The sequence below is a fragment of the Psammomys obesus genome, unplaced genomic scaffold (assembly GCF_907164565.1).
Source record: "Psammomys obesus unplaced genomic scaffold, mPsaObe1.curated_primary_1811, whole genome shotgun sequence".
Taxonomy (NCBI): domain Eukaryota; kingdom Metazoa; phylum Chordata; class Mammalia; order Rodentia; family Muridae; genus Psammomys; species Psammomys obesus.
This window is the reverse complement of record NW_026596057.1, coordinates 3,714,267-3,735,361: the sequence shown is the minus strand read 5'-3', so window position 1 is coordinate 3,735,361 and position 21,095 is coordinate 3,714,267. Positions and strand designations below refer to the sequence as shown.

At 47.5% G+C, this 21,095-nt stretch overlaps 1 protein-coding gene across 1 annotated transcript in view; it reads left to right on the top strand.

The window, feature by feature from the left end:
* The first annotated feature begins 10,553 nt into the window (after positions 1-10,553).
* The window catches only part of Fam78b (family with sequence similarity 78 member B), an 84,676-nt gene continuing 74,134 nt past the window's right edge, over positions 10,554-21,095 (top strand). The window contains exon 1 of the mRNA XM_055624703.1: positions 10,554-10,916. Within this exon, the coding sequence (XP_055480678.1) occupies positions 10,654-10,916 (263 nt within the window). The 5' untranslated portion in view covers positions 10,554-10,653. The remainder of the gene's footprint in view (positions 10,917-21,095) is intronic.

Here is a 21,095-nt window from a genome sequence, read left to right as displayed (position 1 = left end):
CTTGTTTGATGTGCATCTTATTGTACCAGTTTCCCTCATCCTCCCTTTCTTCTTTAACATTTCTGCTTTCTTCTTTTCAGCTTTACCCAACTGCCCCGTTGCTTCTACGTTCCTGTGAAGAGAAGTCCTCTTTCTCTGTTGCCTCTCTCACCTTGAAAACTACCTTTGGGTTCGTTATTCAGGCCCCCATCACTCTTTGTCTTCTGGAAAATGATCTGAATTTACTGATTATTCTTTTTTTTTTTTCATTTGCTTGGTGTCTTATATTAATTTCTTTTTCAGCCATCAAATTGCTCAGTCTGTTTAGACCTCTGCCAAATTCCTCAGATTTGCTATTTTTCTTTTTCAGTCTAGTACTACAGCATGTTCAGAAAGATACTTTCCTGGTGGGTGGGCCTTGATCCCCAACAACCATGAAGAACAAAGGAATACCTTTGTATATTATAGTGCAAATCAGAAATTGAGTCCCGTATTAGGGTTGCCTGAGGGAACAGAAGTCATTATATAATATATAATGTACAATATGGGCAATTTATTAGATCGGCTCTCAGGTTATAATCTGGTTAGTCCAGCGGCAATCTGTCTCACCCTGAAGAGGCCAAGAATCAACTGTTCAGTGCATAAAGCTGCATGTCTCAAAAGTCCTAATCTGGCACTAAAGGCCTGGAAGGTTCCTGGAGAACTGCTGAGCTTCAGTTTATTTTTGAAGACCTCCTCCCCCCAAAAAATGGTTCTAGTATTGGTTAATGAATTCCACAGCAACAGGACAGACAAATTTGCCAGCGAGAGCGAGGGTAAGTAATCGTAAAGAAAAAGCAAAGAAGAACAAAGAGCAAGGCTTCCTTCATCACATCTTTCTATCTGGCAGGTGGTAGAAGGCACCGGCCATGCTTAGGGTGGGTCTCTCTGCTTCAGATAACACAGTCAAGAAAATCCTTCTCAGGAGTTCCCAGAAGTTTGTGGTTTCAGATGGGTCAAACTGACGACCGGGCTTAGCTATCACCAGCACTCACCAGCACCGAAGTCTGAGGACATAGCAAAGAGTGCATCAAGCCCCTGAAAACAGTGATATGCAGCACTTGGAAGTCATCTTCCACGTGTGTTCTATATACCAAGAAACCACGCGAAGAAATTATCCCAAGGCAGCTGCCCTCAGTCATGAAGGCACTTACCTCAAGAGTAAGTGCTTGCAAAGAACTCTGCTTTTGTGCTGTGTTTACAACCCCTGTTTGCGCTCCTCCCTCCTCCTTGAGAAAGAATTAGGTTGGTTCAAGTGCCCAACACAAGCCCACGGAAAAGCCATTCCCCTTTGCAAGATTTCTGTCACTGTTAAGGGGATTCAATTTTCCAGCCTCCTCTGAATTTGTCTCCATGTCACCTCTCAACACTTGAACTCTGCAGGTCATAATTGTTCCTACATCTTTATCCTGGAGTTGAAATCTATTCAGACGTGAACTCAATCTCACTCTAAGCTAGGTGGCAGGAGGACAATGAAGAAAGGGAGAAACATCGTTTAACGTAAGGAAGATTGTGTTTAAATTTGGAGAAAGAGAGCAAGTAGCTCCTGTGTATGTGTTTGTGTGCTCGTGTGCGTGTGCATGTGTGTGTCTGTGTCCCTGTGTAAACAAACCTCTTCCAACTGAGCCTCAGGACTTTCTTGCACGGTGTGAGTCTCCTTATTCATTTTGGTTGAAACTGTATTTGGATCTTAACTGTCCCTCCAAAGGCCAAAATCTTGACTACCTGATTTTGGTATGATGTGCTGCAACAAATTAACCAATGCAGAGCCCCAAAACTGACAGTCAAAGTAAACCTCATTTTTTTTTAATTGATAACCCTGGTATTTGCTACAGTACCGGAAAGCTGACTATCAGAAAGAGTAAACCATCCAATCTCTGATCTCCCCTTTGTCTTCTCTTTGTTCTGTTCTCTTCCCACTCTCTAAATTCATGTTCATTTCTCTGAGAACACTTAATAGCATCTTAAAGAAAGAAAAGCTGGGTCTTAATGTCTTGGCAATAACTGGCACTGGCTGAAGGTGTGCCAGGCTGAGAAAGGACCGCACCTGCGGAGCTGGGACTCTCATCAGGTCACCAAGTGGCTATCAAGGCATTCCCCATGACAAAGGAGGGAGAAATCTCGAGACAGCCACAAAGATAGATACAGATGGAGAAACTGAGGCTTCCATAGGAGTTCATATTACTGCTGATTCTTTGTTAACAGAAAGACACAAAAGCCTCTGAGACACAGTTTTCCATTCCTGCTTCCTGTGCTGGGCTGTGGTCCTATTTTAAGATACAATCAATTGTGCTTCGAACATTTGAGGGAAACAGCATGGATTTCTCCATCCAGCTCCACGGGGGGGGCTGTAAAATAGAATTGCCATGTGTGACCTGCTCCTGGTTTGTCTCCTGTTGGTACAGGATTCTGGGTGCAGGCTTACTTCCCTCAGAAAGTGTGAACATTAATGTTATTTTGCCTCTACTGTGGGTGATACTTATTGAACTGATTCGGATAAAATTAGTTTCTATTCCAGTAAATACAATACTTAATTTAAAGAGAATCTCGGGTTTTCTCCTTTCCCTTCTCTATTATTTTTTTTCCTGTACTGCTCATTTCCTTTATTATAATGTGTTTTGGGTTTTCTTTCTGTTCATAAATCAATAGTTTGCAGCAGTAATAAAATATAATTATATTCATCAATGGCAAAGGTTCACAACGATTGCTGCTTTTATGTTGGATTTACTTACCCTAGAATAAGGTCCATGTGGTATCTTTTTATCTGACAGAGTCTCACAGAGACTAAAACCCAGGATGTCCTCAGACCTGCAACAATCCTCTTGTCCTATAGTCCCAAGAGCTGGGATTACAGGTCTGAGCTACCATACCCAGTATCGCACTTTCTAAGTAATCAAGGCAAAGAGTGCCTAACGGTCACCTTACCAGTGCCTCCTTCCTACGTGTGGTATCTCCAGACATTTGTCCTTGGCACATTTTGGGTGGGGAAGCCCAGGGGTGTGGGATCTGGGACCCACAAATGAAAACAATTGGGGAGTATTTGCTAAGTCTGAGTGTAGGTAAAAGGGTTCCACATCCTAGGGAAAATTCTGAGATCTTTTATCTATCCAGACGGTGGGGAGAATATCAAAAGTGAGATGGGGCCATATCTTTAGAAGCTGTGGGGTACTAAGTATGTTGCCAAAACAAGTCCCAACTTATTCAGCATTTGTGAATGCCTACTGGGTGCTCAGCTTTGTTTTAGAGGGTACAGAAACAATAGAAGAGAAACATAGTTTCCTACCATTACAGAGTGCATACGCTAGCGAGAAAGACAGAAGACGATGGAATTAAATGTCCAAACAAATGATTACATACTTCTAGGATAGTTTGGGTGAGAAAGAGTCGTGGGGACTTCAGGATCTCACAATAGTGATTCCCAGCTGGGTTTGGAAATGAGAGTGGCATTTGCGGCTTGGCTTTAAAGCTCTACTTAGCTAAGTGCAGGGTGGAGGCCAGAGGCCAGAGATTAGAAAGGACAAGAAGGAAGAATGAGCCATGAAAAAAAGGGACCTCCATGATGGCCTAAAGGAGGGAAGTGGCTTGACTCAGTCAGTGACATGAAAGAAGGAACATGTCCAAATGGAATAGATAAGACAGAAGAGGGTGCCCGGTGAGGCAGAAAGTCAGCTAGAAGCTACATCAGGAAGGATCTCGTCATAGTCATAGCTCTCTGAGGTTCCCCCAAAGCAGTGGGGAATCACTGAAATGTATTTGTGTTTGGTTTTTATTCTTTTTCCCAAACTTATGATGTTATCTTACTGGATTTTTAAAACAGACACTTGTCAGCTGAAATATACAAAATAGTCTTGGGGGATGGACACGGCTCAGTGCCTGCTGTGATCCTGAAGATCTTAGCATCCCTAGCATCCGTGGAAAAAGCTGGGCACTTCAGCACACATCTCTACTCTCAACATTATAGAGACACAGACAGACAGATATCTGGAGCTCACTGGCCAGCCACTCTTGCCAAGTCAGCAAGTTCTAGGTTTAGGAAGAGACCCTGTCTCAAAAAATAAGGTGGAGCTCAATTAAGGAAGACATCCAAGTCAACTTCTGGTATCCACATATACACACACACGTATATGTACACTTTTGTGCACATACAAACACATATGTGAACACACGCACACATACATAATAGTTTCAGGGCATGAGAGAAAAACCCTGCTCTTACACACAAGGGTGAGAGATGGAGATGTGAGCAGGACTAGAGACTCAAACAAGCACTGAGTCTGTGAGGCTCTGGGTCAGGATCAGCCTGAAAATGAGGTTGCCCTGGTATAGCTAAGGCTCAGAGGAGCAGGTGGCCTCCAATTTCTTCTGCTAATGAAGAGCAAGTACAAAGGCATCATTGCCGAGCAGTGAACTGGAAAACCCTAACTCTGTATCTCACCACTTGGTCTATGAGGAAGAACTGTGGGATACACACTTCATCCACAGTTAGTCAGTGCTAGGTTGGAAAAATCCAGCAGTACACCAAAAAAAAAAAAAAAAAAAAAAAAAAAAAAAGTGGAGTGATGAGGATAGAGAATGTGACTAGCAGAAGGGAATTTAGAGGAGGTGTCCACCTTATACTGAGGCTGTCTACAGACCTGGGTCTGTTTGCAAGTGGTAATCCCACCTGGGGCCACATCTGTATAGCCACTTTACAGTTTACCCCTTCAGGCCTGGAAGTGAAACACGAAAAAAAAAAAATGGAGGTGGTGTTGCTGGGAGACCTCTTCACTGTGGCAATCTGATTGCTCTTGACATTCCTACGAACAGGGATTGGGGGTTTTCCACTTGCCCACACCTCACATTACCCTAATACTCACTGGTCACAATCAAGCAATCTACACAGGGTAGGATCTGAACATGCAGTCAAAGGACATGGCCTAGCCAAAATGGGGAAAAAGAGGGGTGATGGGGCTCTTGCAGGAATCATCTGTTTGAGTTGAGTACTAGGGTGGGTAGGAAGCAAAGACAGAAGGTTGGTTCTCAGTGCCCAATGATGGCATCCCAACCATCATTGTTTGTCCCTTGCAGAAGGCTGATGTGGTGGAAAAGAGTGGGAAAAGGGGGAGGAAGAATCTAGGTTGGTTTAGGGTTCCAATACTGAGGAGACATTGGAAGCTACAGCAAGAAATGGTTGTCATGGGAGACACTGGCTGCCTAGAGGAGAGTATCAATCAGCAGGAATGTCAAGACACTCATAGAATCATCTAGCAGGTAGAGTAGAACACCTGCCTTGAATTGAGAAGAAATGTCTGGCTGGAAGGACAAACACAGAAGACACCCGTGACAATAACAGTCAAATCCAATATCGTGGGTAAAAGTCCTGAGGGATTCCCGTTAGGAAATGTTACCCCTCGGGACAGGAGAAAAGCAAAGGAGTTAGAAGTCCTGGGAGATCAGCAGGGGTTGGGATCCTGGGTTTAGAGGAAAGAAATAGCATTGCTGTACTGATAAGAACTAAAATACGAAGACCTTTGAGTGTGTCAGAGACGGGACCTTCCACAGCACAGGGAGAAGCCAGCGCACATCTTCATGAGCCTGACAGAGCCTAGCATAACACAAAGCTGTCGGACTATTTGAAGCAGCCCTGTATCTCGGGCTAAGAGACGTGGGAAATCCTGAGTCTATGATCATGATCTAGTCCATGCTGAGCTTCTTAACCTATCTGGAAGAAAATCTGGTTGCTCTGGCCCTCAAGGGACAGTCCACAACGTATAAACCTAAATGGAACAGTGCCTCTTATTCTGTACCCTTTAAATTCAGGCTCCATCTAGCCTCTTGCCTGTCTCCAGGCCATCTCAGCAAGACTGGAATCTATCTCCATTTTTTTTTAACAGTTTCAGAGGCAATTCCTCAATTTTTGGTAGTCTGTTCCACAGTTTCTGGAAATCCTTGCCTAGGTCAACAAGAAGATAAGTCTCTGTGACCCACAGTTTCTAGAAAGGCACGCTTGGCAAGCTGTGTCATGACTCAATTGACAGGGAAAGTAAAGTCAGGGATCTCCCTCTTGTAAAAAGTCGAGCACAGGGTCACTGCAGCTGAGGCCCTCAGGCTGGCATCCCTCAGAGTGCTGGAGGCCCCCAGCTAGGGAACTGAAGATCCTCTGTCTGACCCAAGAACATCAGAAGCTTGAAGCACAAAGAAGCATTTGTGCCGCACCCTGAGAGTAAGCTCCAAAGAAGTTATTCATAAGGAATGATGCTGTCAAGGTCTTGTCATTGGAGTTTTTCCAAATTCTGGTACCCAAAAACTGATACTCCTTCAGACTGTGCACAGTGTTTAAAGACAAAGGGCATCAATGAACATCAGGCAAGCATACTGAAAATCCGGTGGGTGGGAAAGAAACAGGACCCTTACTGTAGGTAATAGGACAACTTGCAGGACTTGCAGGAAAGGGCTTGGAAATAAGGTTTCATCAGATTTCCAAGAATAGACTTGGATTGTTAAATGCTTGAGTCCTAGATAATGAACTGGGTGACAGAGCATGATGGCACCTTCTCCTGAGGAGGAAACTGCCTACTTCAGGAGATTAGTGTGAGCAAACAACTTCAAACAGCATGAAGGCAGCTAGAAAAGGCCCTGAGGCAAAGGAGACTCATGAGAAGAGATGGAAAGGAAAACAGAGGGGTTAGGTATAGCTGGAAGAGGGCACTTGCTTAGCTTAGCAGTCCTGGTGTAGATCACCAACACCAGAAAGAAGGGAAAGAGAAACACAGAGCCTCACAGAGAAGCTGTTGAACTTGCAGGCACCCCGTCTGTACTGCAGGCACAGGGGCACTGGCAGCTGACAACCAACAGTTGGGGAGGGTTAACAGGGCCCAGTGAATGACCTGAAAAGTCCATGCCATGAAGTAATTTGCTGAGATTCGAATTTGAATGAGCTTCCAGAATGCTAGAGAGATCCTGAAGCCACACATCCAGTGTATGGAGCACACTGAATACCTGGCATTTATTTGTGTCCACACACAGCTTAGCTCTACTCTTCTCCATTGACGTTCACACAGTAAGTCTCACACTGACTCATTTTTTTTATTGCAGACTCTAAGATTGATAAGGTAACAACACAGTGTAACAAAGTAAGTTTATTTTTATTGCAAACTTTATTTAAATACCCTTAGAAATCATCATAGTCCCATATTTAAAGAACCATTAAGAGAGTGAAAGGAGTCCTTACATTTTATATCTATAGCTTACTGTATTTTATGGTTGAAATAGTATGTCATGGTGACATTCATGATTCTGGAGATTCACCAAGGTCACAGATGAACGCTTCAACAGAGTCATGGATCAAAGTCTGTAGATAATATATTTTTTGACACTGTACTAGATACAACAAAGCCTTATTTTAAGTTTTGAAAACAAAAAGTATTCTCCTTACACAATTTTTTTTATAATCTGGAAACAGCTAACAGCCCTTCCCATTTATGATGACTTGGCTCGTACTACCAGAAGACAGTGCAAATATTTATCCACACCCCTGCAGACTGACAAATTATTCAAAGGAGAACGATAACCTGATTCTCTGGCTGCATGTTTTTTCCTTCAGTTTAACTCCTGGAACATAATAACCATTGAAACTCAAACTCTGGCTCCCACTCCCAAACAGTCTCTTGAGCATCTCCAACTAAACATGATTTGACTCACAACCTCAACATGTTGCTTTTGTCTTCTTCTGACCGCATGCATTCAATCACTAAAGCTGGAAAACTCAATAGCTGGCCCCGACCTTCCTCTGACACTAATCAATCCCTGAGTAAATCAAATTTACCTCCTAATGACTCTCAGATGCAGCCAGGCCTCCCACGCCCCATAGCTCTACCCTAACTCAAGGCCAAATCATCTGTCATCTGTCCTGAAACCTTGCCTATTTTGAGTCTCCACATTGATACAAAACTACCCCCCCCCACACACACACTCAAATTGTAAAACTTGCTTTCATTGGTTTCCTCTGAAGATCAACTTCTGCATCAATAACTGAACTGGGATCTGGGACTTGAAGTGCATTGACCACACATAGCTTTGAGAAACACTTTTAAACTACCAGCTGGTTTTCCCTGAGTGTGCCCACATTCTTTCACATCTGTATGCATTTTGCTTTTGAGAAACTCATCTCTTTCTCATCCTCGCACTATTCTCTTCTTGGCCAGACTCAATCAGTCCTTCAGGATCTAATTCAAATCTCACTGCCTCAGTAGTGCCATCTATAAATCTCGATAGCTCATCTTCCTGGCCTTTCTTGGCACTGGATATGAGTTTCTGCTAACACAGTGTCACAGTTGACTCTATCAACCTCTTAACAGATTTTCCTTCTCAAGTGAACCATGAGCTTTTGTTCAACTTGGAATCTCTAGTACCTAGGATAATACTTGGCTCCTGCCATGCCACCGGGAAGTGTTTGCCTAATAAAAAGACCAGTGATAGAGGCCTGCAGCTACATCATGAAACGAGCCATGTTGTCAAAGGAGAAAATTGCTTTATCATTAACTACAAAGTGAGCCAAACTGTCAGAAAAGCTAAGACAAGGATGAAGGCTGCTTTTAGATCGGGGGCAATTTATCTGTCCAAACGAAAGACTAGCCCAGCAGCCTCCTGTGGCCTGTTAGGAGGAGTTCACACTTGAGTACCAGAGCCACAAATGCTCAATGATCATGAAGAAGGGAAAAAAAAGAACTAAAAGAAGCTGCTGGCTCTGAATTATGTGAGAAGATGCTCAGTAAAAAAGAAAAAAAATCTGCTAAAAATTCTTCTTATTTGACACCCGAGATCACAGTAACACACACACACATGGCAGATACAGGAATGAAATGTGCAGAACATCTGTGGTGGCCGTTTCCATCAGGAGAACTGAAGACAGGTTGCTCTTCCATAATTCTTTCACTCTGACCCAACTGTTAGGAAGTGACTGTGTGCTGGTCACTCTGCAACTTCCAGACAAGCAAAAACAAGAAAAGATCCCTGAGACTCCCAGCTTTCTGCAGTGCGGATGGTTTTTTACAACTTGGTGTCTTTAATCCTCCTGGGTTCCAGAAGGTCCTGAACTTCCCTGCCTTAGGAAACACTGGAAGGCAGCTAAGCATTCCAATCTAGCTAGATGATCCCACTAAATACAACCTGTCTCACGATGAGAGACATTCAAAAGGCAGTGTTTCCGCAAGGAGCTTCAATCCCCCAGTGTGTGTTGCTCTGATAAAAGAGTGTATGGGGGCTCTGGAGGAGTTGGGTGAAAGCAGGCCATGAATACCGCTGAGCTCGCGTCTCAACTAACACTGCTGATGATTTTTGTGTCAGCCTCCAGCGGGATTTCTCGGGTACCCACTCTCAATACAGTGGTGCAAAGCAAAGCTTGTACTAGACTCTAGTAACTAGAGGAAAAGGCGGGCCGGGGAACGAGGTAGTAAATCCATTCAGTGCCACAGCTGGAACCCACACTTCGGCCTTCCTCGGGGTAGGATGCCGGGGGAGGTCACACCCAACTCGAACTGCATCACAAACAACGGTGAATCTCAGATAAAGCTGATTCTCCAACCGCTCAGCTGCCTCAGACACACTCTCCACCCGGAGCCCCTACCCCGCCGTAGTTCCCGCAGGACGCTGAACAGCGCCGCGCCCTCTCGGCCCCACCCACCCCACTACCCAGGGCCCCGCGTCCGCCGGCCCGGTCACCCGCGGGGCGCCACCTGCCGGGGTCCCGACCCCGCCCAACCCCACGTGCCCGGCCCCGCCCGGGAGCCGGCGGCCCTTTAAACACCCCCACCCTTACACGCTACCCCCCCCCCCAACCCGGACGGCAGCCGAAGAGGGACAAACTCATGGCGTACAGCCAGTGTCTTCCGCGGAGCACGTCCCCCGCAGCCCTAGGCAGCTGGGCTCTCCACCGGGGGCCACGGCCTCCTGGCGTCCCCCACGCCCCCACGGCCGGGCGCAGGAGTGTGGGCGCTGTCCGGCTCCGGGGCGGGGCGGGAGGGAGCGCGGGCTCCGCCGCCGCCGCCGCCGCCGCTCGCCTGCCTCCGCCTGCCGCTCGGGCCGCCCGCTCGCCCGCCGCTGGGTGCGCTGCACGCGGGGGGCAGCCGCGGTGCAGAGGTTCATGCAGCGGCGGCGGCTGCCGCTGCTGCCGCCGCCGCCGCCGCCGCCGCCGCCGCGGAGACAGACAGACCGGGCGCTGCCGCCGCCACCCTCCCGCAGCTCCATGCCGCCGCCGCCGCCGCCTCCTCCTCCTCCTCTCCGGCGAAGGGCGGGGGGCTCCGGCCCGGGGTGGGCACCACTCCTCGCAGCGCGGCTCCCCTCCCTGCCCTCCGCCGGGGCGCGGGAGCCGGCGAGAGCGCCCGCCGCCTCCTAGGAGCGCACGCCCCGCGCGCCCTTGCTTGGAGCGAGGAGGCGGGCGTGGGCGGGCGTCGGGGCAGCCGCGACCCAGCGCGCGGAAAGGGGAGGGGGCTTCCCCGGAGGATGCCCCGCGGCGGCGGCTCCTCGCTCTTAGGCGCTGGCTGAGCTGGACCGGGAGCGAGCGGCGCGTCGCCATGCCGGCGTGACGGGTGCTCGCGGCTGCCGGCGCCGGGCCCCCGCGCTGCCCCACGCCGCGCCGCGCCGGCGCCGGGCGGCAGGATGGGCTGTATCCAAAGCATCACCTGCAAGGCGCGGATCCGGCGCGAGAACATCGTAGTGTACGATGTGTGCGCCACCATCGACCAGTGCCCCACGCGCATCGAGGAGACCTCGCCCATCGTCCTGCGCTACAAGACCCCCTACTTCAAAGCCTCGGCCCGTGTGGTCATGCCCCCCATCCCCCGCCACGAGACCTGGGTGGTGGGCTGGATCCAGGCGTGCAACCAGATGGAGTTCTTCAACACCTACAGCGACCTGGGCATGTAAGCGACCGGCCACGCCACGCGGCGGGGAGCGGGGTGCTGACCCCTCTCTCCGCTCTCCATTCCGGCCCTCTCCCCAGCCCCTTCTTACCGCTGTCCCCATCTCTTTCCAAACCTTCCTCCTGCCTCCCCACCCACCTCCCTCCTCCCTGCGCTTTTGTTTCAGTGACAGGGCGGGTGACGGGAGGCTCCTAGCGAAGGCATTTTCTCGTGCTTTGCTTCTGACTTCCTCAGAGAGGCGAGGGGAATCGTGAGGGGCAGAAAGAGCGTTGCTGGGAGGGTTCGAGAGGCGAAGGTGGGGTGGTTGGCGAGTGTCGTGGGAGTTTGGGGGCGCAGTCTCGTGTTTATGGGTCTCCCTGGGAGTTTGGGGAGAGGAGTGTGAGTGCCGGGGGGCAAATGGCCTGTGTCGTGCGTCCTTTGGAGAAAACCAAGCCTGCTTGGAAGAGAAGGTCTAGGGCGTCGGAGTGAGAGTTAGAGGTTCTGCCACCGCACCCCGGGCCAGCGAGCCTAGCGGAATCTCGGTCTGGAACCTCCAGCGCCTTTCTGCCTATGCGCCCGTTCTGGGGCGGTGGAGAGCCGGAAGGCACAGGATGCCCCCGGGCCAGGCGGTCCTGGTGGCCTGGTGCTAGCAGCCGGCTGGTGCAGCACGGGGTGTTTCTTAGGCTCAAGGAAGAGATGAGTCCCTTCGTCTGTCTGGGGTCTTTACTTTTCAAAACTTTCCTAATTGTGGCGCTGGAAGGGATTCCCAGGCGCCCACCGCCGAAGCCAGTCGGCTGTCTGGGAGCTCTCCAACTTCCTTCAGCAGCGCCGGTTGGTGCGCGCTGAGGGTTTGGCAGCGGCGGTGCACCTAGATGGCCAGGGCTCCGCCGCCGCCAGGGGCGGACATTCTGCCCTGGAACCGCAGGCTTTGGGAGGACACGTTCTGGACTTTTTATTTACTAAATTTTCATCTGCCCTCTCGTTCCTTTTCATAACTAGACTCCATGCACTTGGCGGCTACATTTGGATAGGAGATTTGGGGCCTGCATTCTACCTGCTAGTACAGCTTAGAGCCAGCTTAGAGCACCCTAATTAGCTTTTAGCCTGTAGGGAAACCCCCTTTTTTTTTTTTGGAAATTCAACCTCATTTCATTTCTTAATCTAAGACCGTGACGCTCCCAAAATTTACCTATTTAATATGGATATGGGATGGGGGAGTTCTTGTTTTAAAAGGTCAAACCATCTTTTTAGCAGCAGTTTTGGGGCTTTTTCTTGCACTCCGGGAGCATGTAAGTTAACACCAGGCATAGGTGCTAAAAGGAATTTTGACAGATCGTTTTGTTTCCTTTTCCTCCCAGAGTTTGCACTTTGCTCTTTAAGCATAAAAGCTCCGTAGAGAGAGCTGCTTGGTGGTGGAGAAATGCGAACCCGGCTCTGCAATATGCCTGTGCACACTGTGTTCTTGTCTTTCTGGAAATGAGAGAAATGGGGCACATATTAAATGGGTGAATCATGCCATCTAAAAAGACACAACCTGAAATGAGTGGTTATATTTTAACACGTGTGTTTTAGAACTGTTTGTTTTGTTTGGGGTTCTTTGAAACTCATTCTTTCCAGCCCAGAAAAGGACAGTTGTTTCATGGTGGGCGAGGTGGGGGAGGGGGCTTGCTGGGGAAGTCACAAAGCCTGAATCCCCTAGTAAAAAAAGCCTGGAAGGACTGGGCAGGAGTAGCCCCCTCCCACATATTTCTCAAGACTACACAGTGAAGTTCCTAGAGGCCTCAACTCCGTGGTAAGTTAGTAAATGTAAAGCAAATATATATGTATTTATGTATGTATACATATATGTATACATATGTGTATATATATACCAATTTCTTCTGTAAAATATAAAATATATTCTTCCAAAGAAGTCAGGTTGAGCTATACACAGACATGATAGTAGAACTTCCTTGTCTCTAGGGGAGGGTGTGTCGACCTTAGAACCAGTTTTCACAGGCACGAATTCCTAACAATATGTTCCCCTGACATACTCCCACTGACTTATTGCCATTTGGGGTTTGGAGAGGTTTTGTTTCATTTAACTGTTCCTTTCAGTGGTTTAAGATTGCTGGTTTCTGTGTTGTTGGTGCAGAGAAGCAAGAGGAGTCCCCGGGAAATCATAAATTGCATTATCAGAGATCTGTGCCCAGCGTCGATCTATCTCTTTGTGGTTGTAATAATTGCTGTGTGTTTAGGGCCACTCTGGAGCCTAGGTTTTACCGGACCAGTTTCTATAGAACGCTTGTGCCCTGAAAACTTTGCCAATGTAAACTTTGTAAGGGGAACTCACACTTCATGGGAAGTCGCTGCAGTCTGTTGGTTGTCCAGTCGGCTTTAGCCAGTACCATGAGCGGCAGAGACACTGCAGGTTGAGTGCTCATTCCTGTGTGGTGTTCTGGCACAGAGGCGTGGTGTGGCGAAGTATGGGTTAGGAGGGCGCCTTTTCAATATCTTGGAAAGACTTGTACAAGACTAAATCTACAACTAAAACAGCAAGAAGCTGCTAGTCCCGGGACTGAAAGACAACAGCCTTTGTGGTTTAAAATGTTAACCCTCCTCAAGGAGGGGGTAGGCTTTTTAGTGAGCATACAAAGAATTAGGTAATTAGGTTTCATTATGGCATTTTTTTTTCCAGACAAAATGTCTGTTGTTGTTTCTCTTCACCCCACTCCAACCCTAGTCCTCTTTCCCTCTGTGTCCATCACCCCAGTAGCCTTTCTACTTTCATGTTGCATGTGACCATTTACATACATATGGACACCAAAAGTTAGAATCTGCATATGAGAGGAAACATGAGAATGTGTGTGTGTGTGTGTGTGTGTGTGTGTGTGTATGCTTTACTTTTTTATCTTTCTGAGTCTAGGTCATCTTAAGTTAATATGATACTTTGTGGATACATCTATATTCTTGTAGATTGTATAATTTTATTTCTCTTTATGGTTAAGTAAAATTCCAGTGGGTATATGTGCCACTTTTTCATTCAGGCTCCTGGCATAGTTCCATTTCCTTCTTGTTGTAAATAACCTAGCAGTATAGATGTTCAGATATAGAATCCTTTGGGTATATGCCTAGGAGTGATACAGTAGTTTTATGGTGTGGTATGGTGTGATGTGGTGTGGTGTGGTAGTTCTATTTTAAGTCTTTTTAGACACTGCTATACCGATTTCCATAATGAATATACCAAGTTTACACTCCCACCAACACTGAATAAAGGTTCCTCTTTCCCCATACCCTCGACAGCATTTATTATCAGTTTTTTTTTTTTTCCTTGATTATAGCCATTCTGACTGGAGTGGGATGGAATCCCAAAGTGGATTTAATTTCCATTTTAAAGGGGTAGGCTTCTAAAGGAACATGTTTAAACAGTTGATGGTCATAGTTTGAACTTGATCTCAAGTGACTCTGAAGAGTCAAGCTGGTGAATGCTTGGCATCACTTGTTTGTTTCTAACTTGGGTCTGATGACTCTGGTTAATGCCGTCTTCCACAGAATGTTCAAGTCTTCTCCTGCCACGGGGGGTGGGGAGGGACAGGGGCGGGGCAGATGATCCCTCAGTCAGCATACAGTGAACACATATTTACCAAGTGTTCTGACACACAAGAAGCACAAGGGAAACAGTGGGGTTTGTAGTAGAGCCCTCGCTTCCTCACACCAGAGAAGCCAGTGCTCTGCAGCAAGTAAGAAAAATGCCAGGAGAAGTAGAACCAGGAAGTGTTCTAGTTGCTCCCTACAACATTGGGAACATCCACTAAGGCAGAGAGGGGACCAATTCCAAAACAGAAAGATAGGAGGTTTGTGGGGAAAGGAAATGGAAGTATTTTGAAGTACAAGGGCTAGGCTGTGGTAGAATGTGTACAGAGAACAGCAGCTGAAGTCTGACAGGGGGGTTGGGACCTGTTGGGGAGCATCACAAAGGTCAACCCTTCATGGCTAGAGGGTGTTAGGAGTTTCTCTGCACCTCCTTCATGCCTCTGAGGTATACAGAAGCTGTCCAGCAGAGGCCAGAGAACACCCCTGAATGCTCAGCACAACACCCAAGAGACTTCCTGGGTGGGTCTGAACAGGAGTGGCGCTCTGTTGCCAGGAATGAGTGAGGTGAAGCTGAGGTCAGGGAAAGGCTGTGGCTAGAGAGCCCCTTGTCACATTGTCTTCTAGTGCTCTAAGGGTCTTCCATGAGCAGCTCAGACCTGCCAGTCTGGAGAACTTTGGCTTGGGTGAAATTTAGGAGGGTATATCTCACTCCTCACTTTGAAGAGAGAGCCCTACCCAGCTTTCTGTTCCTTCGCAGCCATGGTGGTTGAAACTTTGACTGGCCTCCTACCTCTGAGGCCTGTCCGTTCCCAGCCAAGCTGTTACCTATCCATCGAGAAACCTGCTCACTGTGAGTTTGTAACTTCGGTGTTGCTAACTCCAGTAGACCTGCTTCTGAAAGACGTTTACCTTTTCAATAGACTACATATGACTGACTGCTGTTTGTCATCATTAACTGCTCTCATCTCTCAGCTTTCATGCTCTCTGTCCAGCCGTTCCTGTCTCTGTTTTACCTTATACATCTCACTCTACATAATCCAAACTACAAATTTCTCTTCTTATTTTTTACTTTCTCTGGGTATACCATCCAACCCAATAGCAGAAGTGCATTCTCTCTCTCTCTCCCTCTCTACCTCTCTGTCTCTGGTATGCAGCCAGGTACATGTGTCTACATGAAGTTCTGCTTGACTGATGGAAAGGTATCTCAGGGTTAAGATTTCTACTCTTAAACCGTTTTCTGTTTATTTCTTTTGGTGGCGTTGTTGTTTAGTCATTTGAGAAAGATTGTACCATGTAGCCCTACATGGTCTGACGCTCACTAAATTGGCCTGGAATTCGTGGCAATCCTCCTGCCTTGACCTCCCGAACACTGGGTTACAGGACTGCACCACACCCAGCTTCTCACGTAAGTGTTTGATCTCCACTCAAACATTCACTAATTTCTGTATCCTCCCCCCTCCCAATAAAGAATATCAACCAGGCGCCACGGCGCCCGCCTGTGGTTCCAGCACTCGGGGAGGCAGGTGGATCTCTGTGAGTTCAAGGCCAGCCTGATCTATAAAGTGAGTCCAAGACAGCTAAGGTTACACAGAGAAACCCTGTCTTTAACTGCCCCTCCAAAACTCCCCCAAAAAAGAATACCCTCACTCCCTGAGTTACATAAGCTAAAAACATCCATCTCAGCATCACTCCAGATATTCTTCCAGATATGGAGTCTGTGATCAGACCTACTGACCCCTTCTCCACATCTGCAATGCAGCCATTTCTCTTTGTGTATTCATGGCTGCCATCTTGTGCCTTCTACCTAAACTGACCAGCTCCATCCTTGCTCTTCCTCCAGTCTCTTTCCACATATGAAGCAGATGTTACCACTTTTCTGCCTAAACTTTCTGGCGACTTCTCATCACAGTGGGTATAAAATGTATAAAACACTTCCCACGCTGGATTTCTGCTCTTACATCATGTCAGCCGTCCCCAGGTCTTCAATAGAACTGACCTCACCTAGCTCAGCTTCGCCCCAGGCTGGCTTCTCTCTGAAACGCTCCTCCTGCCTACTCTGTTCTACCCAATTTCCTGCTCATCATTCAAGTCTCCACTGCCTCTCAGAGGCTGCCATTGACTTCACAGTTTCAATGGGGTTCTCCAGTTCTGCTCTTCCGTAATGTCCTGTTTCTATACTTACAGCCGGGGGGGGGGGGGGGTAACAGTTCACTTAACTTTCTGCATGTATCATGAAAGTGGGTATTATATCTACTGTGTTAACACTGACTGCTTGAATCATAGAAGACATTCAGTGAACATGCGATGTTGTTAAATACATGAGCCATTCTTATCACTGTAAATCACCAGTGTGCCCTTCAACAAAGCATGCCTCTTCAAAATTAGCTTTTCACATGAACCCTCAACCTCATCCACATACCCCCTGATGCCCCAGCAAATGCTTAGCACTAACGCACAGCCTAACTTCCCTGTGCTTTTGTGTCCATTTTGTTCTGCTAGACTTCACTGGAAGGTTTGCTTCTTGATGTGTGCCTTGTATCTTTCACCTCCTCCATCTCCCGCCTGTGTCCTGTCCATCAAACGCTGAAATCTCATTCTCATGTCACTTACCCGCTATAAAGTAGCACTTAGTGCTCACCCCAAGGAGCATGGTGTAGAAACCCACTAGCCATTGTTCCGCCCAAACGTGTGATTCTGTAAATCCCAGGATTTGTGGGAATGAAGACATAAAGGTCTTGCCTGCTTGAGTCATGCTCCCCTTAGCTAGCGCTCACCTTTTTGTTTCAGGATATGTGCTGCTGTTTGCTCGGGGTGGTTTCCAGGGTGGCTCTCACTGATAGGCATGCCTGCCTTTTGCTTTTGGTCTTTTGCTCTTCTGAACCAATTCAGCCATTTCTTCAAGGACTCTAGTGAGTCTCCGAGCTGCTGGACCGTTACCCATGATCCCTTCCCATTACTGTCTTGTCGGGAGGTTCATGAAACATAGGGGACCCTAGTCTAGAGCATCAGGTGGAAAACAATATCCAATTCCGTGCTGTGTGTCCTGAGTGTCCTTGAAGGGGAGACGGCCTAACCCTTTTCCTCTAATCTCCTCCATCTCTGCAAAAGAGGAGCTGCAGAGGATTAACTGGTTTTATCAGCAAAGCATTAAGCTCCCTGGAGATAAAGCGAAACTCCCAAAGGGATAGAGAGTATAGGAGTGGTTAGGGGAATGGTAGAAGGAAGGAAACAAGATATACTTTATGCCTAGGTGCCAGGCTATGGCTGCGTGGACATGGTAGGAAGCAGGGAAAGCTGGGAGAGGGTGGTTTGAGGGCACTGGGACTGCAGGATACAAGCGACCTTCCACTAGGCAGTAGAAGTGCATAATATCTTCTGGGGTCAGGTCCCAGGAGGCATCTGGTTGGGCCCTCCCAGCCTTCTCCACCTGTCTACTTTGCTACATTAGGAAAAGTGGCCAGGGATGAGGGAAGAGGCCACTGTTTCTGTCATGTTAACATTAAGCAGGAAGTGGCCACACTTTAGACGTTGGTTATTATGGATTCCTTTAAGAGGAAAAAAAAAAAAACCCAATAGGAATAAGCAGAAGATCACTCAGGTGAACACTTAGAGAGGGGCAGAGCTCACACAGAGCTGAGAGTCTCTGGAACAGAGAAGCTAACCTCCAACAGCAGAGATTCCCACAGTGTGAGGTAAGCACCCACAGCGGTATTGTGGGGTACCCTGCCTCTCATTCCGACAGGATCAAATCAGCACCATGTTTAAGGAGTGGTTCCACAGTTGTCACAGATTTCAGTACAAAACAGGTAATGACATGTGGGGAGAATGCCTGGGAAACTGGGTGGTTTTGCTTAAGAAGGGGCACATAAATAACACATAACACAAACATAGAATAATACATATTCTACATATTAGAGGCCTGCACATGTGTCGCAGTGCTGAGTGCCTTCCATTTATAGCCTCATGGAAACCTTACCCAGAAAGGGAGGGTTTCCTAGTACAAGATTCAGGGAGGCTTAGCAACCTACCTGAGGCCTCATAGCCAGCAAAAGGCGCAGCCAGGAAGCAGGCCTGTGTTCCCCGGCCCCTCCGTTCCTAATGGACCATTTTGCCTTCCAGGAAGGAGGCTTTCCAGACTTGCTCTGCTAAATAAAAATAATGAACTTAGTCCTGTTGTTCTTCACTGATTTGTGCATTTCCTTGGTGCTTTGCAATGGAGTGTAGAAAGCATGGAAGCCACCCTCTTTGAGTCTCCATCTCACCCTCACCCCCTCCCAGAGAGACAGCCATGACGAACAGTGAGACCCACATTCTTGTAAGAGGGTAAGAGCAAACATAGTAGGGAATGAGCCATCCATGCCCGTGTTTTCTGGAAACAGAGGCATCGTATCCAGTTCCCAGGCTTCTCACAGTGGCTGGCCTACAAGGTTTAGCTCTGTGCGCACGTCCCTTCATCTCCCCTGTGGCCCTATTGATAACTGTAGAAGGGGTTGGTGGGGAGAGATGTCTTCTAGTGACTCTACCTTTAGACACCCAGATATGTTCCTGGCTCTACAATTCTTGTGTTATCCCTTTCATTAAAGCCTATCAGATCAGTGCTAGTGGGTAGACCCTGTTTCTAATTAAGTTCTGGGAGACATACCAGTTGGAACTGTTCACTGGGCAGTTTAGGAACTAGCCACTGGCTCTGCAGCACGGAGCTCAAGTCAGAAGACCTGGGCTCCGGTGCCAGCTCTAAGACCTTTGGCAGGGTCCTCAAACTTCGGTGTCTAAGCCGCTTGTACATAAATGAGTAATCATGTCTAGAGTTAGGAATCAACTGAAACAAAAGCTGTGAAGAGACATTCCAAACTGTGGTGTGGTGTGCGCGTGCTAGTTTGCTTATTACAGAGCTCATCAGTTAGTGTTACTAGTTGGTGGCTCCAGATAAGCCTTAGGGAACAAGAAAGTTGAGGTTGTGGCTCTCTGACCTCCCTTGGCAGAGAATCTTTTAGACCTTTGAGAGGACCCCTGACATGGCGGCTGCCTAACAGTGCTGCCCAGACATAGAAGAGAGGGGAGAAATTCATCCTGTATCTCTAAGGCCATTTTTTCCATTCCTGCTGAGAGGAAAGTGAGGGAGACACCCCCAGTCCACCAAAAAGAGTAGGAGAAACAGCCATGCTGTTCATACCCAAGAAAGCCACGGGTTTTCCACTTTAGAGAAGACAGAATCCAACATATGAAATCATTTATATCCCAAACTATTTTTAATATTCTTCATTCTTTCCAAGCCCTTTTCACAATTTCATCTGTCTGTATGGGGATGTTTCATAATTAATCTTACAATAATCATGGGACAGATTTTAAGACAACAGTCATTCCCTATTTTAGAGGAGCAAGTAAAGGCTCAAAGAGAGTCAATAATGTGCCCGATGTCATCTTGGCAAGTGCTGGTAGAACCGGGCCAAATATGTGATCCCTGATTCCCTTCCCCAGTGTCCTCCCACGGTTACACAGGAGTTGGGCTTGAGAAAAAGCAACCTCGGGTCTTTGTGTATTTATGTTGCTTGTTCTGAGCATGTTTAGTGACATCATTTAGAGCCACTGAAAACCAGAGAGGGGAAGATGGGAACATCTAAACGTGTTCAACAAATGCAAAGAGAAATCTCAGGTTGTCAGATAAAAAAAACAAAGTAAATAAGGTTGTCGGATGGTCTCATGGCCCATGAGTAGGGGACTGTCAGTCCTGTCTCTGGAGCTTCCCCTGACTTAAACTCCTGGGGCCTGACCTTCCCCAGCTGGCTTGTGAGCCCGGATCAGGCCAAGGCACTCAAAGGCCGTCAGAGGTCCGACTAATGGGAAACAGTAAATCAACATGCTCAGTCAGCAGTCACAGCAGCCTTCTAACGGGGCAGTCAGACCAGCACTGACTGTGGTGCAGGGAACAGGCTTTGGCAAGGCGGAGAGCTACTAGAAACAGGTAAATTAGATCTAGCCTTGCCCTCCGAAATGAGGTAGGGGGAGGGGGTGTCAGGGAACTGAAATGTGCAAGGAGGGAGAAGCTTCAAAGGAATGAGAAATGCTGGTTCTGTGACAAAACCTGATCAGACTTGCTCATTCGTTTTCTACCATGAGAGTCAGACCATCAGCCACTATTCCAAAATGGCAGTCTCCCTACCCGAGCTGGGAAAAATCAGTTCGTTTCCAAACTTCCATGAGCCATCTATCTGCACATTGTTTAGAGAAGTTAAGAGATTTGTGACATCAAACTAAACCCAAAGCTCCAGAGCTAGTCTTTCCTGTGGATGCCTGCACACTTTGACGGGTTTCTACTTAGCATGTCGCCCTGTGCAACCATAAGCAACTCGCCCAACTTAACGATTACAAAACTATTTGTTGAACACTTAATTAGTGCATTACGTGCGTTGCCTCTGAAGTAGGTACCCACCATCGTTTTCATCAGAATAAAATCATGAGATAAGAATAAAGAGGTTCTGGTGATGGGTCTAGCATTCGGCAGCTAAGTAGTGGAAAAAGAAACAGATGAAACTAATTCTAATGACTGTGATGGGCTGCCTCAGAAGAGTTGACTGAACGATGGATGGATGGATGGATGGATGGATGGATGGATGGATGGATGGATGG